This window comes from Microcebus murinus, chromosome 20 (assembly GCF_040939455.1).
Source record: "Microcebus murinus isolate Inina chromosome 20, M.murinus_Inina_mat1.0, whole genome shotgun sequence".
Classification (NCBI taxonomy): domain Eukaryota; kingdom Metazoa; phylum Chordata; class Mammalia; order Primates; family Cheirogaleidae; genus Microcebus; species Microcebus murinus.
Window position 1 is genome coordinate 24896975 of NC_134123.1, and position 19391 is coordinate 24916365.

The 19391-nt window shown below is 40.6% G+C and overlaps 1 protein-coding gene across 2 annotated transcripts in view; it reads right to left on the reverse strand.

Annotated features, from left to right (window-relative positions):
• Nucleotides 1-19391, reverse strand: part of WDR59 (WD repeat domain 59) — a 65175-nt gene that overhangs the window by 20996 nt on the left and 24788 nt on the right. For both annotated transcript variants that reach the window (XM_012772489.3, XM_012772491.2), the window contains exons 8-18: nucleotides 18471-18587; nucleotides 17220-17297; nucleotides 15213-15369; nucleotides 11335-11414; nucleotides 10208-10340; nucleotides 9945-10069; nucleotides 7904-8068; nucleotides 5670-5765; nucleotides 5350-5506; nucleotides 4776-4845; nucleotides 2828-2981 (exon numbers count right to left, since the gene is read on the reverse strand). In XM_012772489.3, coding sequence (XP_012627943.1) covers nucleotides 2828-2981; nucleotides 4776-4845; nucleotides 5350-5506; nucleotides 5670-5765; nucleotides 7904-8068; nucleotides 9945-10069; nucleotides 10208-10340; nucleotides 11335-11414; nucleotides 15213-15369; nucleotides 17220-17297; nucleotides 18471-18587 — 1332 coding nt within the window. The remainder of the gene's footprint in view (nucleotides 1-2827; nucleotides 2982-4775; nucleotides 4846-5349; nucleotides 5507-5669; nucleotides 5766-7903; nucleotides 8069-9944; nucleotides 10070-10207; nucleotides 10341-11334; nucleotides 11415-15212; nucleotides 15370-17219; nucleotides 17298-18470; nucleotides 18588-19391) is intronic.

Genomic DNA, 19391 nt, shown 5'->3' on the forward strand with positions numbered 1-19391 from the left:
GGTTAAAAACACACAAAAGCAACAAGAGAAACAAACAATAATCTCCAAATAGCTCTCTAAAGATTTTTTATAATCACAAAAATAGCTTAGAATTCCCTCATTGCTATGCATTAATACGTTTATATTCCATTCCTTTACTCTTCCTACCCACCTAGAGCCCTCTACAAGGGAACCATAATATGGAGGAGAACAATTTGGGCTGAAAATGAACACTTAATCACAGAGAAATTTAGTAAACTGGAATCATTTCCAGAACAAAAGTTATAAAAGTGATATAATTTGACATGTGAAACTAGACACCCGAGGATTAGAAAATACTCCTCAAGGAGCACAGTGAAGAAGATAAGGTAGCCATCCAAGTGATTCCAATTCTTCTGGGCCCCCCTCTGCCCCATGTAAATGGGATAGACATGAATAAGCTTCAAGGAGAGAGAAGTTTACTTCAATTCACCACTAAATAACTGACTTACTCATTTTTTACCTTCTTAACCTATTAGGCTGACCCACATCAAACTTTTTTTAGGTCAAAAAAGATCAAATATCAGCAATTTCACGTGAGTTAATCTAACAATTACTATATGTTATCCATTAAGGAATGTCTCCTGCAGGGTTTCTGGGGTTCTTGTAATGTTCTACTTCTTGACTGTGTGATTGTTAATTCACTGAACTATACAGTTATGATCTGTGAACTTTTCAGTATGTGCTACCCATCAATACAAAAGTTTCATACAAAATTGTAATTTAAGTATCCCCTCATTTTATCTGGTCACTGTTTGAAACAGAACATAAAGACCACTTACTAGGGGACACTAATAGCCCATTTTCTTTGGAGAAGCAGCACACTGGGAACACCTCACATTGAAATCTCACAATCCCTCCTCTGCTCCCCAGCAGATCCTACCTGATAGGAGACAGGTATCCACCTGCTTTTGGTCCCTCTTTATGATTGTGGTGTATGTAGTGAAAGAGGCCAGAATACTAAAAACACAAACATACGCTTTAAAAATGCTTTTGCATGAGGACAGCTGCCATCTTGGAACTGGAGATATTGTAACTAGAGATGGGCTTTACACATGACCACAAAGTCAAGACTGTCCAATCCGAACCCAAGCATGGGTAGGACGTGATGTGAATCGAAGGGGAATTTGGAACTGCCTCTTTGACTGAAAGATCTCCTCGACTTGGCCCTGACACTTAAGAAAATTCCCACATTTACCCAACCATAAGTCTGTTTGGCTTTTATGACAATAAAATGCCTTAATCTCAACCAGTTTATCAAGTCACCTATTCAGTTACCTGGGAGCCTGCAGAAAAAAGAGTAAGAACTAACAATTTTTAAAATTAAGGACTTGGGTGCGATATAGTTTAGTAGGTGTTTCAAGGAGGTCTGTTATACCCAAGGGGGCAGAAGTCCATCAGGGACCTGAGGAAGGGGACTATAGGAAATTGGCCAGAAAGGCAACAAAAATTTCCTTTTCCCCTGTTCAACTAAATGGTTTCATCCAAGACTGGTCTGGTCTTAAGCACCAGTTGCTGCCACTCATTTAAGTCACATATAACACTAAGAATGAAGTCAGAGATGGTCAACTATCAGTGTGAACCTAGAAGGTTAGACAGTTATAATACTTCCTAGAATTGGTCTTTTATTTAAAATAATTCAATTTTTTAAAAATACATTTTAATTAAAGACAATCCATTATTTTTCATTTAGTGAGGGACAACAACAAAGAACTCCCAAGGACTAAGTGTGTGCAGTAGCTCAGTAGTAACTCTGTTTAAAACATCATGCCGGTGGCCGCACACGATGGCTCACACCTATAATCCTAGCACCCTGGGAGGCCGAGGCGGGTGGATTGTTTGAGCTCAGGAGTTCGATCGCAGCCTGAGGAAGAGTGAGACCCTGTCTCTACTAAAAATAGAAAGAAATTAGCTGGACAACTAAAAATATACAGGAAAAAAAAAAGAATTAGCTGGAAATGATGGTGCATGCCTGTAGTCCCAGCTACTGGGAAGGCTGAGGCAGTAGGATTGCTTGAGCCCAGGAGTTTGAGGTTGCTGTGAGCTAAGCTGACACCACGGCACTCTAGTCAAGGAAACAGAGTGAGACTCTGTCTAAAAAAAAAAAAAAAAAAATCATGCCAGCCAAAAGCCTATTTAAGCCAGAGGCTTGATCTGATGACACAGAAGTTGTTCTCAGAATCATTCCTACGCTCTGCCAACATTCTCCATGCTGTTGTCAACAGTGGTTTCTGACATCTTAATGACAACTACTTTAGGGACAATCAGTTCTTTAAGAACCTAGGAACATAAGGAAAAGTTCAGGTGACTTTTGTATAAACTGTTCCACTCAAATGGGTCCTTAAGTAGAGTTTTAGGGAAAAAACCTTTTAGACATCAACTTTAAAACCTCTCACAACTATGAAGTTCCAAACATATTAAGACTCTAAGCCTTCAGAGGCATCCCTTAGTTTGTTGACAAACAAACTAAGAATACCCACAAAGACCTGAAGCTAAATTATTCTACCTGAAATAAAGGGAATCAACTCAGTGAATGGGGACTACAAGGACAGGGTTAAATGGGGAGTGAAGAACATGGACTGTAAGAACCAACCTCCCCTCTTCCCCCAACCAACCAATACACACATCTTATCATTGTTAAAACCAACCAAAAGGAACAAAGTGGTGGCCTTTCTTGAACAAATTAATAATGAAAGTGATAAACTATAGGTGGATTATTAATTTAGCTGCTACATGTGACAGGCTGGGAAATAAGAACAGTACTCCAGGAGAAGGGATAAAAATCAAAGATGACAGCTTTGGCACTTACCCGCTCCTTGTAGTAGAAGGAGCTGATGGAGACCTGCTCTTTCTCGCTGCGAGTGGGGCTCCCGCTGTACAAGCGAAGGTTCCCAGGGGCCTCTGTGCGGATCTTCATTGGTGCAATCAGGCCAGTGTGATAAGCAGACAAGGCTGAGAGAGATCTGCAGTTGAAAATGAGAATTACCCACACTGGCTACAGTCTTTTCACATTTCTAAGTAGTGCTACTCTTAGCAGTTGATGACACCAAGAGGAAAAGATAGACAAAATGGAAGAAGATGGAAACTCCAAAGAAAGAACCAAATAAAACTTTTAAAGCTGAAAAATGCTTTATCTGCTAAGCATAGAATTCTTCTATGATAGCATATATAAAAAATTCAAAGGAATCTACAAATTACTAGAATAGGTGAATTTAGATTCAAGGGCAATTTATAAAAATCTACTATATTTATCTATATTAGAAACAAACATTTAGAAAATAGTTTTAAAATTTCACTCACAGTAGCATTAAAACACATCAAATACTTAGGAGCAAATTTAATTTTTAAAATGTGCATGAAAATACAAAATGTTGCTAAGAGAAATTAAAGACGACACACATCAATGGAAAAAGATACCATACTTGTGGTTTGGAAGATTCTATATTGTTGAGTTTTGGTCATCCAGCCATATGCTTCAGATTTGTGTAATTTCTACTTTAATAAAGTGCAATTAGTTGAATAACTTCCTAATAGGAACATTTTCCCCTCTGATCCAAAGTCCAGTTGCACATATTTGGTGTTTCTTTCGAGAGTAGGAGATTGTTTACTAGTCCAACATTTCAAATAAGGAATCTGGTATAACACAGGTGTTCCCTGGCACTTAACCCCATTCTCTGGGGGCCAAGGTCTTATCTGCCTAGGTTACTGCAGACACTGGCAGCCTCCCAGGAGAGCAGTAGTGTCCACTCACATGCTTCATCCAGTCCTTCTTCTGCCTTGTTAGCTCAGCTATTCATTCATAACTGTGATAACTATATTGTATCCAATATATTTAGGTAGCAAGAAGGTAGCAAGAAGGCTTCCAAGTTATCTTAGTCACCAGACTGAAGGACCAGAAGTCTACTGTATAATCATAAAGTTTAAAAAACTGGTGATCATGACAGAAAATACAGTTAGAGCACTCCCAATGGGCCAGGTGGTATTTTAAATGCTTTTACAGGGGCTAACTCATTTAATCTTCCCAGCAACTAAAAGAGGCAGCTGCTATTATCATCCCCATGTTACTGTTGAAGAAACTGAAGCTGAAGTTTAGATAACTTGCCCAAGGTCACAGAATGACAAGGCCAAAATTTGGACCTGGGGAAGTTTGGTTCTGAAGTCCATGCTCCTAGCTGCTACACGAGATCACCTATAGGATAAAAACGACGACTAGACGGAAACATGCTCCACTGTTAAATGTGGCTCTCCCTAGCACATGGAAAAGGAAAGGAAGGACTTTCACATTTTAATTTAAAACTTCCACAGTATTTGAGTTTCCCCAACATACTACTTATGTAATTTTTTTAAATCACCCATTTTTTTGTAATGTCAGAAGTAGCATAGTAGTGTTTCAGGACTATAGATAATCTTACTGTTATTTTTATTTAGTGTTAAATAAATTAAAAATAACATTAAAATGATTACAATAAACTAAATAATACTTTAGCAACAGGGGAAAAACATACTAAAAAAATTTGTCATGTTTTGACAACAGCTTTTATCACACTATTCTTTCTAGTGGTCTGGTAGTAGCCTTATAGCAAAAACCTCAGCTTTTTTGCAATGTAATGAAGCTCTGTCTTTCTTGAGTAAATCTTATAATGGGAGTTTATGAAGAACTAAAGCAAACTGCCCCAAGACAAATGCAGTAATCCCTCCCAGGTTCTGTCCTTGCTGGCCCCGTGAAAGTAAACTGCTTCTGCGTCTCTCGGGCTCACCTTGGGGTTGGTTCTGTTGGAGACACTGCCCGATGCATGGTCATGGGCCTTGTGAAATACACCAGATAACCTGAGGAGATATCACATGTACACATCAGTGTCAAAGAGCTGGATGTGGGACATCCTCAGGCAGGATTGGCCAATCTCTTTTCTATCTCAATATACCTAAGGGTAAGACACATTTTCATAAATTGCAAAGGCTCATGCCTGCAGTGATCCTGAATGAGAACAAAGGTCATTCTCCAGGACTCAGCAGAGAGGATGCATGTGGATTGGATAAAGTCTTCCTAGGTACTTCCTAGATGACCTTGTCCCCTTATCTGAATGAAGACTCAAATCCAAGCTCCTCCCAATGAAAACAATTAAGGCTACAATTCTGGTGAGCGTTCTTAGCGTAAGTCCACTGACACCAATTCGGCACCATACTCTATAACACCACCACAAAAGTCTTTTTGAGTATTTAGGAAATAAAATGAAAGAAAAATTTTCTGACAAAGATGTTTATACAGAACATACAACATTCCTAGCTGCTCTCTCTCAAAACCCAGAATGAGAGAACCAAAAAGAGACCAACCTGCTCCACAGAACCTGGCCCCAGAAGTCCTAGGAAAGGGGATATTGGCATCCTGATACGACCCATAGGCAGTGGTCACCCGTGCAAAGGTTGGCAAGGGGGGTGTGACGGAGTTTGGGAGTGCAAATGGGTTGCTGGAAGCGCTGTCTTCCTGGTTCTGAAATTTAAAAATCAACAAACTAAAACCCACAACCTGTCTGCAAACTGAATTACAAAATAAGGACCCAATATTACAAAACCAGGGAGCCCATGATTTCGGGGAGAAAGAAACGAAAGAAAACTCAAAGCTTAAGTGGGTACGACAATTTCAAGCTTCCCACCACAAAGGACTCGAGGCACGAGACAAGCTGGCGCAGGCAGGGCTCCAGACAGCTCTGGTTTCGCTTCACTTTTTGCAGGGACGTGTCCTTGAGGATCTAGAAAAGGCCCAAAAGACAGTCAAAAAGACCAATGTCTTTCTCCTGATTGGCATGAATTCTGCAAAGTGGTTGGAAGCAATGGTGACGAAGGGAGGCAGAAGCGTGCTTAAGCCAAGGGTTCTAACACAGTCCAGCCCAGTGGGTGTTACTACAGTGTACCAATTTCCACCTCTACAGAAGCTAAAAGAGAAGGATTCGTCCCTGAACCCTCCTAGAGAAGCTCTTTCCTTACCCACAGCAGGCACACACCCTGGTTTTGAGATTTTCTAGTAATAGAATGACTATTCTTTCTTTCTAGCGAATTCTGCCTCTTTCTTCTCCAGTGACGGCCATGCTCTCCATGAGAAATCTTAGCACCTTCGAAGTAATTCCCACTGGGCTGGACTGAAATTGGTCTGAGTGACAATTTTCACTTCAGTGAAAATTATAATGTATCTTTTGTGTCCTTTAAAAGTATAAATCCTGGCTGGGTGTGGTGGTTCACAGCTGTGATCCTAGCACTCTGGGAGGCTGAGGCAGGAGGATTGGTTGAGCTGAGGAATTTGAGACCAGCCTGAGCAGGAGCAAGACCCCATCTGTACTAAAAACAGAAAAATTAGCCGGGTGCAGTGGCATGCGCCTGTAGTCCCAGCTACTCAGAAGGATGAGGCAGGAGGATGGCATAAGCCCAGGAGTTTGAGGTTGCAGTGAGGTATGATGACGCCACCACACTCTACCCAGGGTGATAGAGTGAGACTCTACCTCAAAAGAAAAAAAAGTATAAATCCTAACTTTTTAAGGCACATGCTATAGACATGAACTGACATATACACACTGAAGACAGGCACATAAATTGGACCCGTGCTGTCATTATCCACATGGGGCTACGGAGCACGTATTTCACTAGTCCAAATTGACAGGCACTGTAAATATAAAAGTCACAGCAAATGTCGAAGACGTAGTACCAAAAAAGAGTGGAAAATACCTCAATAATTTTATATTGGTTATACGTTCATATGATAATATTTTGGACATACTTGATTAAATAAAAATACTACTGAAATTAATTTACCTGCTACTTTCATTTTTTGCTAATATGGCTACTAGAAAATTAAAAAATTCCATGTGGCATGCATTATATTTCTACTAGACAGCACTGAATTAAACCTTTAAAGACACTTCCTAATCCTATCACTTTATGCCAATGGAAAAGGCTACCTTTTTTAGATGTCCAAACTAGGCAATGAAATATTCAGATCCCAAGTTTAACACATCAAATATGACAAAATCTGAGTAATTAGCACCTCAGAGATCTTTAACCACTTGAAAATTTTCTAGTTACATTTGATGTCCCAACAAAATGGAACGATCCAAGTATGTATGATCCAAACTGGGCAAAAAATGAACAACGTTCAGGTTGCTCTGGGCTTGTCAGGACACTTTAGTTCCTTCACTTATGACACTGCTAAAACTGAAAAAGCTTTATCATGCTTGGCTCATAAGGCTGTTTTACGGCAATTCTGTTTGACTAGCTCTGGATGAACTGACATATAAAGTTTATGAATCCGCAGGGTTACACATCAGATGCCAGGCTGTGGTGCCTCTGTCCAGACACTGCCTGTGTAGCTAGCCAGCCTATCACTAGGATAACACTGGCTCCTTTGATGGGATTTTTTTTAAATGACCTTACACACTTTTTTTTCTGATTATAAAATATCTTTTAGCTTTAGAACACACTTGCCTATTGTTTCCAAGTAAATGAAATTGTATTGCAGAGTTCCTGAGATGAATGTATAGCTTAAATGAGCTCTGTGGGCATGCAATTCCTATATTTACATTCAATATTTCTGAAATTTTATGTAACAATTTTACAAATTTTTCTGAGGAAATAAATGTCCGTGATTTTCATTAGACTTTCAAAGGGGGTCCATGACCTCCCAAAAAAGGTTAAGGACCACTGCTCTACTGTTTCTACAGAAAGTGAATGGCAGACATAGTGACTACATTGCTAACACTATACTGTGTAAAAAATAGGTGACTTACAAATCTTATCTATCAGAGTTTTCTTTCAACTTTACTCAGTGCACGCGTTGACGCACACGAGCAGAGCTCTTCTCTCACAACAGCAAGGAGACTTTGGGAACTTGGATCCCCACCTTTAGCAGCTTAGCTTTCATGGTGGATGTGATGGTCGTGGGGTTGACAAACTGGAAGGAAGGGGCAGCATTGTTTGGGTACTGCGCGGGGAACTTCACCAGCATCTTGACACGATGGCTGCTACAATGCACAGACACCGTGCAGCTCCTATCCGCCGCGTCCATCTGCAAGAGACAAATCCACAGCTGCTTTGGAGACAAACTGGAAAGGGTCTATAGATGTAGATGTATTTAAATAAGCTAACTGAATGTTCTGTGTTCCTAGCAATTGGGTAAAGGGAAGAGTCCACAAAGACAAATGAGTTTGAAAGACAATTTTTTTTCAAAACGGATTTTAAAGTTTTTACCAATGTAATAATAAGTTCAAATATTTAGATGTTAAAGAAATTGCACCCCAAAGCTGTGAGGTAGATGAGAAAATAAAGCAGGAAGAAGTTAAACAACCTGCTGAAATTTATTTTTTATTTATTTATTTTTTTCCCAGAAGGAATCTGCAGAAAAACCTGATCAGATTTAAAAAGTACTCCTGGGAAAATCCAGAGACAGAAAGTAGATTAGTGATTGTCAGGAGATGGGGAGAGGGACAGTAGGGAGTGACTGCTAATGGTTTTTTTCTGTGGATGAGAGAATGTTCCAGAATTAGACAGTGGTAATGGTCACACAACTTTGTGAATATACTCAGAACCACTGAATTATACACTTTCAAAAGGTGAATTTTATGCTATGTGAATTGTATCTTGATAATTTTTTAAAGGTACTCCTGAGGAAAGAAATCAAGATCTTCTTAAACTAGATCAAGGCCAGGGATGGTGGCTCACACCTGTAATATCAACACTTTGGGAGGCGGAGGCAGGAGGATTGCTTGAGGCCAGGAGTTTGAGACCAGTATGGACAACATAGCAAGACCCTATCTCCACACACACACAAAAATTAGTTGGGCATAGTGGTGTGTGCCTGTAGTCCCAGCTACTCCAAAGGCTGAGCTGGGAGGGCTGCTTAAGCCCAGGGATTCAAGGTTATAGAGAGCTATGATCACGCCACGGCACTCCAGCCTGGGCAACACAGCAAGACCCTGTCTTTTAAAAAAATAATAAACTAAACTAGATCACTAGGTATCCATGCTGTTCTCAACCTGAACAAAGGGAGTATAAACTAAGTTGATGCAGATAACCAATTAATCAAAGAATCCTTTATATCATCTGATTTCTTGTGCTGCCATCTAGAGAGAGCAGCTGGAGTACAGCACAAAGAACCGCACATGTGGGAAATCTGGAGGCTTGGGCTCAAATATTATTTATTCCACCAAATAGCTGCTGACTTTGGACAAGTCATTTCATCTCTTTATGTCTCAGTTTCCTCATCTGTAAAGTGAGTATAAAATCACTTATTGCAGAGTTATTTTTAAAGGCCACATGAGATAATTACATAACTGCACACATCCCTGGCCAACTGTTAATTGAATCTGGGCAAAAGAAAAACTAATCGAGCTTTAAAACTCCTTCCTGGAGAAATACTCAACTCTCTGAAACAAAGAATTTCAATACCTGCCCAAAGGAAAAGAATAAAATGGTCCATGTGCTAAGTGAAGAAAGAGGTTTTGGTTACCTTCTTACTAGGACTCTAAATCACCAAGGACATGACCAGTATGTATGGGAAGCTAATACAGCTCAGTACAAAGAGCTCGGCTTCCAAAGTCAGTTCTGCCATTAACTTCACCCGCAGCCCCTGCCAAGTCACTAAGCCTCCCAGAACCAAGTATCATCATATGCAGTAAAATGATATGCAGGAATATCTAAGGAGGCACTAAGGTATATGAGCATCAGTTTATCCTTTAGCTCATCACAGAAGAAAAAAACAGGGTTAGAATCTGCATTTGTGAAACACCTATTTCTTTAGAAAACCTAGGGAATAGAAAAGCAAGCAGAGAGGCCTTCCTGTTAAAGTAACAAAGCTATCTTCTAGCTAAAATCATTGGTGAAACAGTCCCTTCTCCTACAAGTTCCACTGGCAAGCATGAGAGACAGTTCATTACACTAAGTACCTCCACATTGACATTCCGGATTTGCACATTGATCAGGGAGAACTCCTGCTGCAGCGTCTGAGGCAAGCCCAATTGATCTGATTTCCTCTCTTCCAGGACACTGCTAGGGGGATCTTCCTTTAAGGCTGGCAGGAGAGAGGAGATCAACATAGGTAAATGTTTTTGAAAGGGAGTCAGACAGCAGTTCTGGGTATCTGCCACACTCTGAAATGCACAGAGTGGCACCTGCGCATTTAACATGAAACATCATTTTGAAATATTACCTTCTTCCTCCCCATGGCTTGAGTTGTGCTGGTGATCTGTATCTTGAGTCTGCAGCGTCTTCTCTGGCTCCGGCATAAGAGAAATGCTCTCGATGAACTCATCAACACCATCTAATATGTCATTTGCACAAAGCTGTAACAAAGGGTAGAAGATGTAGGTCTAAAGAAGTCAGTGGAAATGATCATTGTGTCTGATTAAAGAATTCTGACTTAAACTTGGGAATGACAAAGGATAGAGATGTGTCAGCTAAGAACTGACACAATCGAAGTAGATTTTACCCATCACCAACTCTCTGGCTAAATACACAGGATAACAGACTCTATTATTCAGCCCTGAAAATTTGTCATCACCATCAGACTTTATGCAAGCCTCAGAAAAAATTAAATTGTAAGCTCTGATGGAGTTATTCAGCTAACCCAACAGCAAAAATAACAATCTCAAAGCACTTGGTGCAAATTGTGCCTTTTGGAGAAAAGAGATTGAAAAGGCAATAAGGTTTTAAGACTTGACTAAAATGCTCCAGAGTGACTTCATATAAGTAGTATTGAAATTTTAACCAGCATTTTCTGTCCATTCTTTGCAAAGCAGTGTGCCGAGTGTTTTGGGAGAGGACAGAGCCTGGTGACAAGGCAGGGCAAAGCAGAGGTCATAAAAGCAGTTCACACCAAGTACCACTGTGGTTCATAGCAGAAACAGATAGCATTTATGGGAGGAAAATAAGGAAAAGCTTCAAAGAAGTAGTGTTGTTCACAGGTGCTGAGAGCTCTGAACATATGCAGAGCACAAGGGTAGGCTTCTTACCTTTCACCAGAGTAAAAGGGAAGCCCATTTAGAGTAAGAGAAAGAAATGAAGCTCACAGGCCATTTGCTCAGTGTGCTTTCCATACCACCTTATACTAGGACAGGAGAGACACAGGCTCTTCAGCCTTAAAGTGCTGAATATTGAAGTTGGCTCTTAAAGACCTCAAAGCCTCAGTGTGGCATATACATACTCAGCCCACCAGCAAGTACACATTAAATGTCTCTCATGTAACCTCAAACTCCCACAAATACTGAATCTTTCATTTCTTGGTTAAGTTTCTAGTGCATCCAGCTACATTCCTCCACAAGTGCATTGAATACATACCCTCTGCATCTGGGAATCCACCCGCCACATTCTCAAGGTCTGATCCCGGGACCACGTAACCAATTGGTAATCCTTGGACCCTAAAAATCACCAAATTAGAATCCTGGAAATTCTTCTGGATTCAACATCCACTTTACTACAGGTCGCAATAGAGTGAGATTCATTCATCCATTCATCCATCCAACAAATATTTATTGAACATCTCCTATATGCCAGGCACTGTTTTAAGTACCAGGACTATAGCAGGAATAAAACAATCTCTATTTATGTAGATCTCACATTCCACTAGTGGAAACAGACAAATTAAGATATCATGAAACATCTAGTAGTGGAAATAATTGGTATAAAAAATAACACAGGATGAGGACAAAGACTGATGATGGAGCTATTTTTAGATAGAACTCTCTGATGAAATTACATTTGAGCAGAAACTTAAATGAAGTAAAATAATAACTGACAAATTAGCAGGTAAAGAGTGATGCTGGGATTTAATGTCACACTAAACTTTCACCTCTGCAAATGTTCTTACTTTGATATGCTCTTGAGGAGCTGAGGATGAATACATTTTTTATAAAATGAATTGTTTTAAATGCATCATGGCATCTTGCCATTTAAAAGAATTTTTTTGGTAAAGTGATGCATCTCTTTATAAAATGAATAATTAATCCTTAATATTCATATTTTCACATACTAGATTTGGTCAGAGGGAAATTATTCTGAAAAGGTCCAGGGTACTTTAGGAAAGAGCCTTATCAAAGATCAGAACATTCTGGGGTAATTATGTAGTATCTAGAATCTCCTTCATGGCCATCTTCAGAGAACAAAGAATTTAGAAATAATTTCATCTAATTCCCTCACTTTATGGATGGAAAAACTGAGGCAACAGAGAACATGATCTGTCCAAGGTAGCAGGGAGACTAAGCAGTGAAACGAGGGCCAGTTCTCTTCCTCAACGGTTTCTTCCCTGTGTCAATACCTTCAACTAAAACCCACTGTTTTCATATGTCCCTAGGCACAGCTAACTCGACAGCAACTATTCTGAACCACTGCCTGCCACAGGTGCCACCATCCAACCTCATGTTCACATCAACAACCTTACGACCCTACATCTGGCCTCTTTTCATGCCCCTGATTTTGAAGAAAAGGTACACCCAAACTCAATCCTTGACCTCCCACCGACTCCTACTCTTACACTCCCTGGGCCCATAAGTCCTGGACTCTCATGCTCACATCTCCTTCCTGCCTTCCCATAGAGAGGGCGGCAAGCTCTGTCCACTGCTTATTTCTACTCCTTGCCTTTTTTTTTTTTTTTTTTTTTTTTTGAGACAGAGTCTCGCTTTGTTGCCTAGGCTAGAGTGAGTGCCCTGGCGTCAGCCTAGCTCACAGCAACCTCAAACTCCTGGGCTCGAGCGATCCTTCTGCCTCAGCCTCCCGAGTAGCTGGGACTACAGGCATGAGCCACCATGCCCGGCTAATTTTTTTTATATATATATATCAGTTGGCCAATTAATTTCTTTCTATTTATAGTAGAGACAGGGTCTCGCTCTTGCTCAGGCTGGTTTTGAACTCCTGACCTTGAGCAATCCGCCCGCCTCGGCCTCCCAAGAGCTAGGATTACAGGCGTGAGCCACCGTGCCCGGCCTACTCCTTGCCTTTGAAGGCAACTTCATTCACAAAACCGGCACATGCTGCCTCAGTTGATGCTACCTTACGATCCAGTTTCTATCCTCCATTCACTTTTGGAACTCCTGTTATAATGATCCTATAGCTTCCTATTTGTTCAATTAAATGCTTTTCTCTTACTCTGTGTTTTGATCCTTCAGCAACACATGAAACCAATAACTACCATTTCCTTCAAGAAGCTCCTTTTCCCTCAGCCACAACATCCTCATTCTCTTCCTACCTCTTGAGAGATCCTTCACCACATGAAAATCAAAATCAAAGCATGAGGTGGTCCAATAAAAACGAATTTGACTTATGATTCTTCGAGTTTATGATGATGGGAAACCACCACAATTCTCGCATAATGCATAGTATTCAATAAATTACATGAGATATTCCATACTTTATTATAAAATGGGCTTTGTGTTAGATGATTTTGCCTAACTATACGTAGACTAATGTAAGTGTTATGAGCATGTTTAAGGTAACCTCGGCTAAGCTATGATGTTCAGTAGGTTTGGTGTATTAAACACATTTTCAACTTAACAATATGTTAAATTTTCAATGGATTTAGTGGGACACAAGCCCAAGGAGCATCAGAATAAAAATATATGCAGGGTATTAAATTTATACAAGGTTCAAAAGCAAGCAAATCTTAACTATTTTTAGGGACTCATAAATAGGTGATAAAACCATAAATGAAACACACAGAAGTTGCTGTCATAAGCATTAGCACAGTAGTGCTCTGGAGGAAGGGAAGGGATTGTAATCAAAGCTTTGGGGGTTCTGGCATTGTTCTCTTTTTTGATTTTCATGGTGGTTACACAGATTTAACTTTATAATTATGTCTTAAACTGTACATGTTCTACATAACTTTCTAGATACATGATATATTTCTCAATAAAAAAGAATTTTTTTAAAAAAACCTGTAACTTGTACTCAAAATTTTGCTACTAGCTGGACAGTTCCAATTCATACAATTCACCCCATTAGCTTAAAGATGACATAACTAAATATAGGCTGCTAAAAACTTTTTATGTCCATACAAAACTAAAGTGCAACCCCTCCCTGCAAGACTGTGAGGAAATTACACCATCTATTAATATTTTCTATGGCAAGATGCAAGCAATTAAGTTGAAATCTAAAAGCCATGCATGCAATTGGTGGGATAAAGACCAGGCAGCCTCATGTTTCTGAAAACAAGAGTGATTCTGGAAAAAAGGAAATTTAAGTAGATGATCAAACAAGCCCCATCAGTAAATACCCTGGAAGAGGTTTCTGAGGATCACAAACAAATGGGATAGAAGATGACTGCTCAGATCCCAGGTCCACTAGAGACCTTTCCTGGGAGCCCAGACAAGTCACATCACTCCACCTGCCTGGCCTTCCTTCCCTAATATGGAAACATTGAGAAATAGACTCTGTTTTGTCAAACATCTAGAGCTCAAGACAATAAGATCTCAAGAAAGGAGAGGCTGCATCTCAACCTGTGTGGTGAGGTGGTGGAGAAACTAAGGCCACTGACTCCCATTACACTTAGGACCTGCAATAGTGAGGGTGGCTAGATAAAGCTGCAATGACAACTTCAAAAGCTCAGTGGCTTAAAGCAAGGACTTCTGGCTTGTTCTACATCTCTACCTCGCCCTCATGCCAGGATGTGCTGGAGGGAAGCTCCATCTGGAGCTCTGCCAGTTGCCATGGTAGAGGCAAAGGGAGCATTTCGCTGCACACCGGCTCATCACCCTTCAACCTAAGAGAGTGCAGAAGTTCTGCTCATTTGTCATGATCGAAGAAAGTCATTTGGTCAAACCTATCTTCACAGGTACAGGAGGTAAAATGCCACTAGGTGTTTGTGAAGAAAACTCGGGGTATGCGGTGGACAGCACTAATGACCACTTTGGGTCACCTTTGTCAACAAGTAACAAGATAGCGAGCCCAGAGTCTTTGGAATCCAAAAACAGATCTCTACGAACATCTTACTGTAACAGATTTCTTCCAAAGGAGAGTCTACACTGACAATCAGAGAAGAGGAAGGAACTTGGGAGAAGAACAGCAGATACCCACCCATAATTAAAGGCAGTGGCCCCCTGACTGGCTTCTAAAGCCCAGCCCTGTTTCTGCGTCCTCCTTACTGGACTCCTCGGCAACAGTGACTGATCCTGCTGTGCAGGAGAGCTCAGAAGGAAAGCAGGCAGCAGGTCTCCTCTCCCACTCACCTTCCTTCTGTTTCCTCCACTGGAACTCCAGCACCACGTCATCGTGCCCCACAAAGGTGTGCACTGGGGTGTTCAAGTCAAAGACATTCCACAGGAGGAGGCTGTTTTCCCTCCGCAGCTGGGGAACCATCACGGTCACTAATCCATTGTTGAAAGGCTATGGCAAGAAAGGGAAAAGCAGGTGGTTATTCCAAGGAGAAATAGCTGAGTCTTGAGTTTCCAAAGCTGGAATTCTTCCTAACTAAAATAAACTTGATGATGCAAGGCCTCAACCCATCTGGGGAAAATTTCCACAAATACCAAATACTTTAAGCTGACCATCACATCCACTCCTCTCTTGGCCTACAGAAGGGACCACAGTAAGTAAGAAATCAGGCTGAGCCAAATGATTGGAGAACTTTTAAAATTCTGAAATAAGCAAATGGCTCTGACTACTATGCACTGGTACATACTAGCTGCTTTCCATGAGTTCCCTCTCGAGTTACTGAGTGTGTTCCCAGAACAAGCAGGCAACGCTGACTAGGGAAAACCCTGGAGGAGCAAACATACTCCTTGCCATGTGGAAATGCACCAGAACACACCATCCACACGAAGATCACTTTCCCACTGCCCAGCATACTGCAACCACTCAAAGGGAAACTTTATTAACTTCAGGATTGATGTGTCTTACTTAGCAGCACCCAGTCTGCTAGCTAAAGGGCCCATTTGGTTGATAATTAGACTCTGTTTTTTAAGGAATAAACCATAGGCACATAACAGCACATATATCTTCACTTCTCTTCTGGTAGCACTCCTGGACTTTTGTGTTTAATTTTTAAACACAAAAGCAAATATATTACTCCAGAGATATTAATTTATAAGAACAATGTCTGATTTCTTGGAAAGTGATCCCAGTTACAAAAGCAACTTAATGCTCAAATTAGCTTCTTTGCTCCATAATGCTTGAGGGTGACCACCTAATGTACAAAACGGTAGCTTTATTCATCCCTGTGCTTGCTTTCAAACTGACATTAAAGGAAAGAAATATATTCTCTCTGATTAGCAGCTATCAATGTGGCAATAGAAAACTTGCTGGAAGGTTGATAATAGCCTACCCCATCTGTAGCATTTTGATTTATAAAGCACATTCATATACAGTATTTCAAAAGGAAGGCATATTGTGAATATACTAAATGCCACTGAATTGTACACTTAAAATGGTGAAGTTTTTTTTTTTTTTTTTTGAGACAGTGTCTCACTCTGTTGCCCGGGCTAGAGTGCTGTGGCGTCAGCTCACAGCAACCTCCAACTCCTGGGCTCAAGGGATCCTTCTGCCTCAGCCTCCTGAGTAGCTGGGACTACAGGCATGCACCACCATGCCCAGCTAATTTTTTCTATATATATTAGTTGTACAATTAATTTCTTTCTATTTATAGTAAAGATGAGGTCTCGCTCTTGCTCAGGCTGGTTTTGAACTCCTGACCTTGAGCAATCTGCCCGCCCAGGGCCTCCCAGAGTGCTAGGATTACAGGTGTGAGCCACCATGCCCAACCAAAATGGTGAATTTTATCACAATAAAAATAAGGAAGGCATGGCAAAAATTATTATTCGCATTATACAGAGGAGGAAATTTCTGCTCAAAATCATCACATGGCTTGCCCAAGGCTACACAAATATGAGATGGCAGAACAGGGCCCCCAACCCATGTCTTCTGAATCTAAAGCCAGAGTTCTTCCTGCCACAATTCAATGACTTCAAACCTCCCAACTCCCCCCCCCCCCATTAGTGAGTATCTTTTCTGCCAAGCTTTGGTCAGCAATTTTAATGCAGATACCTACCTAACATTCCAAAGATACATTTTTAAATAGTTAGCGTTTATGCTGTCATTATCACATTTGTTCCACCTCTAAACCAAGACAGAAAGAGAAAAGTGCCTCATAAAGAAAATAAGAGAAAATGTCCCCGGGCTCCTTGAGTCTGGAACCCCAAGAGGAAGTTTCCTAGCAAGAGGTAGGGTGGGTCACTAACCGTGTATCTGGCCTTCCAGACAGGCACCTGGCAAGGGAGAATATTGAGGTATTTCCGAGGCTGGCGGTAATCCCAGAACTAGAAGAAAGCAAGCAAGATCATTTGTGAAATAAATGCCATTAAAAAAACTCAACTACTGAAATAAGTGCAGAGCCATACCAAAAAGATGTCATGCATGCCTATGCAAATACAACAAAGCATTAAATAAATGGCACCAAATTCCAAAATTGCTAAACTAACGTCAGTGGTCAAATCCCTATCCTTAGGGACAGAGTCTTGCCACAAGGAGGAACTAGTGGACCACAGATGACTCTGCCCTGCCATTATTCTGCTCAAGGGTGCACATCACATGTAAAAGTTGGAAAGGAAAAAACAAACAAACACACGGTGGCTTGTGCCTATAATCCTAACACTTTGGGAGGCTAAGCCAAGAGGATCCCTTGAGGCCAGGAGTTCAAGACCAGCCTAGCAACACAGTGAGACCTCGTCTCAACAAGAAATTTAAAAATTAGGTGGGCATGATGATACACACTTGTAGTCCCAGCTACTCAGAGGCTGAGGCTGAAGGACTGCCTCAGCCCTGCAGTTTGAGGTTGCAATGAGCTATAATCATGCTAACACTCCAGCCTGGGCAACAAAGGGAGACCCTGTCTCTTTAAAAAAAGAAAAAGAAAAAAAAAACATGTACTCTGAGATAAACCAAAAACAATAGGGTCACTGAAACACATAAAGACTTATGCATTTCCTGTAAGTTAGAGAATCCCTGATAAAACAAGTCTTTCCTGGATTCTTGCAATGCTGACGTGAGAGTGTCATAACTTTTGCAGATATGATAATGAGGGTGAGGAACTGCTGTTTTTCCACCATGAACAGACTAATTGTAAACTTGGTAACCTTCAAAATTTGTGGGCTTTTTTTCCTTTACTTATATCTCTGTTGGGTATATCTGACTTCCTTGCAACTTCTTTGCAAGTAAACTTCTTTTCCTTCCTAAAAGCTTTTGTCTCCGACATCCTTTCACAGAGGGAACAAAGAAAATCTTCTAAACAAATTCTAAGAGGCATACTGGATAAATGCTACATCACTCTGCCCTCATAACACAACCAGGTTTCCGTGTCCAGATCCCCAAGAAGCATGTGTACCCATGAAACACACACACTATGTTAACACGCTATAGCTTTCCTTCCAAAGTGCTGTCCCTCATGCCTCCAAAACACAGCTCCTCCAACTGCCCCCGTGGGCGTCACTCACCTTGACAGAGTTGTCTTGACTGGAGGTAGCAAGAATGTGCTCACTGTCTGGGTGCCAGTCCAGGCCATGGATTTTGGAGAGGTGGGCTGCTAGATACTCCACTGCTGTACTGGGTTTCTGCAAGAGATTAGCACTGAGCATTGTCAATTTAGAAAGAACTAGTTGAATGTCTTCCACGTAACAGTCTGCTGAGTGGGGATACTACTAGATACTGCCTTTATCCTTTAGAAATTCCAACTTGTTTTGTTTAAGCCGAACAAATAACACCAAAAAACTTATCCAGCTCTCCACATGCTTTGTAAATGGGCCTGTGAGCCTAACTGCTTCCTGCTCCTGCCTGATGCACGACTTTAATGAAGGATACAGGTAGTGGATGCAGTCGGACAAGTCCCCCTTCCCTTCCTCACAATCACCCAAGAAGAAGAGCTGAGACATCCAAAGAGATCCAACCACAACCAAGAGCATAAAAGCATCAATCTTAAAGTGACAAAGCACTAAGATCCCAAAGGAGAATGAACACACATCATGAAAGAAAACAACACATAATTAATAAGCATACATAAAATGAACTCAGAAGGAAACCTCAGAAATACACATTAAAACAAGATTTTTTTTTAAGCTGCCCAGTTGGAAGATATTTGTAAATAATACTCAAAGCTATCAAGGCTGCATTTGTCACTGCTGGCATACATATAAAATACCACAACTTTCTCAGAAAAATTTGGCAAGATTTATAAAGACACTTAAAATTTTCCTTTCTTAAGGGAATAATCCAAATTTACAAAAAGCTTCACATACAAAAAATGTTCATCTTGGTGTTATTTGAAACACTAGAAAACCAGAAACCTAAATAATCAATAAGTGAGGAATAATTAAAATGAATCAATTATACTATAACTATGTGATACACTATGATACAGC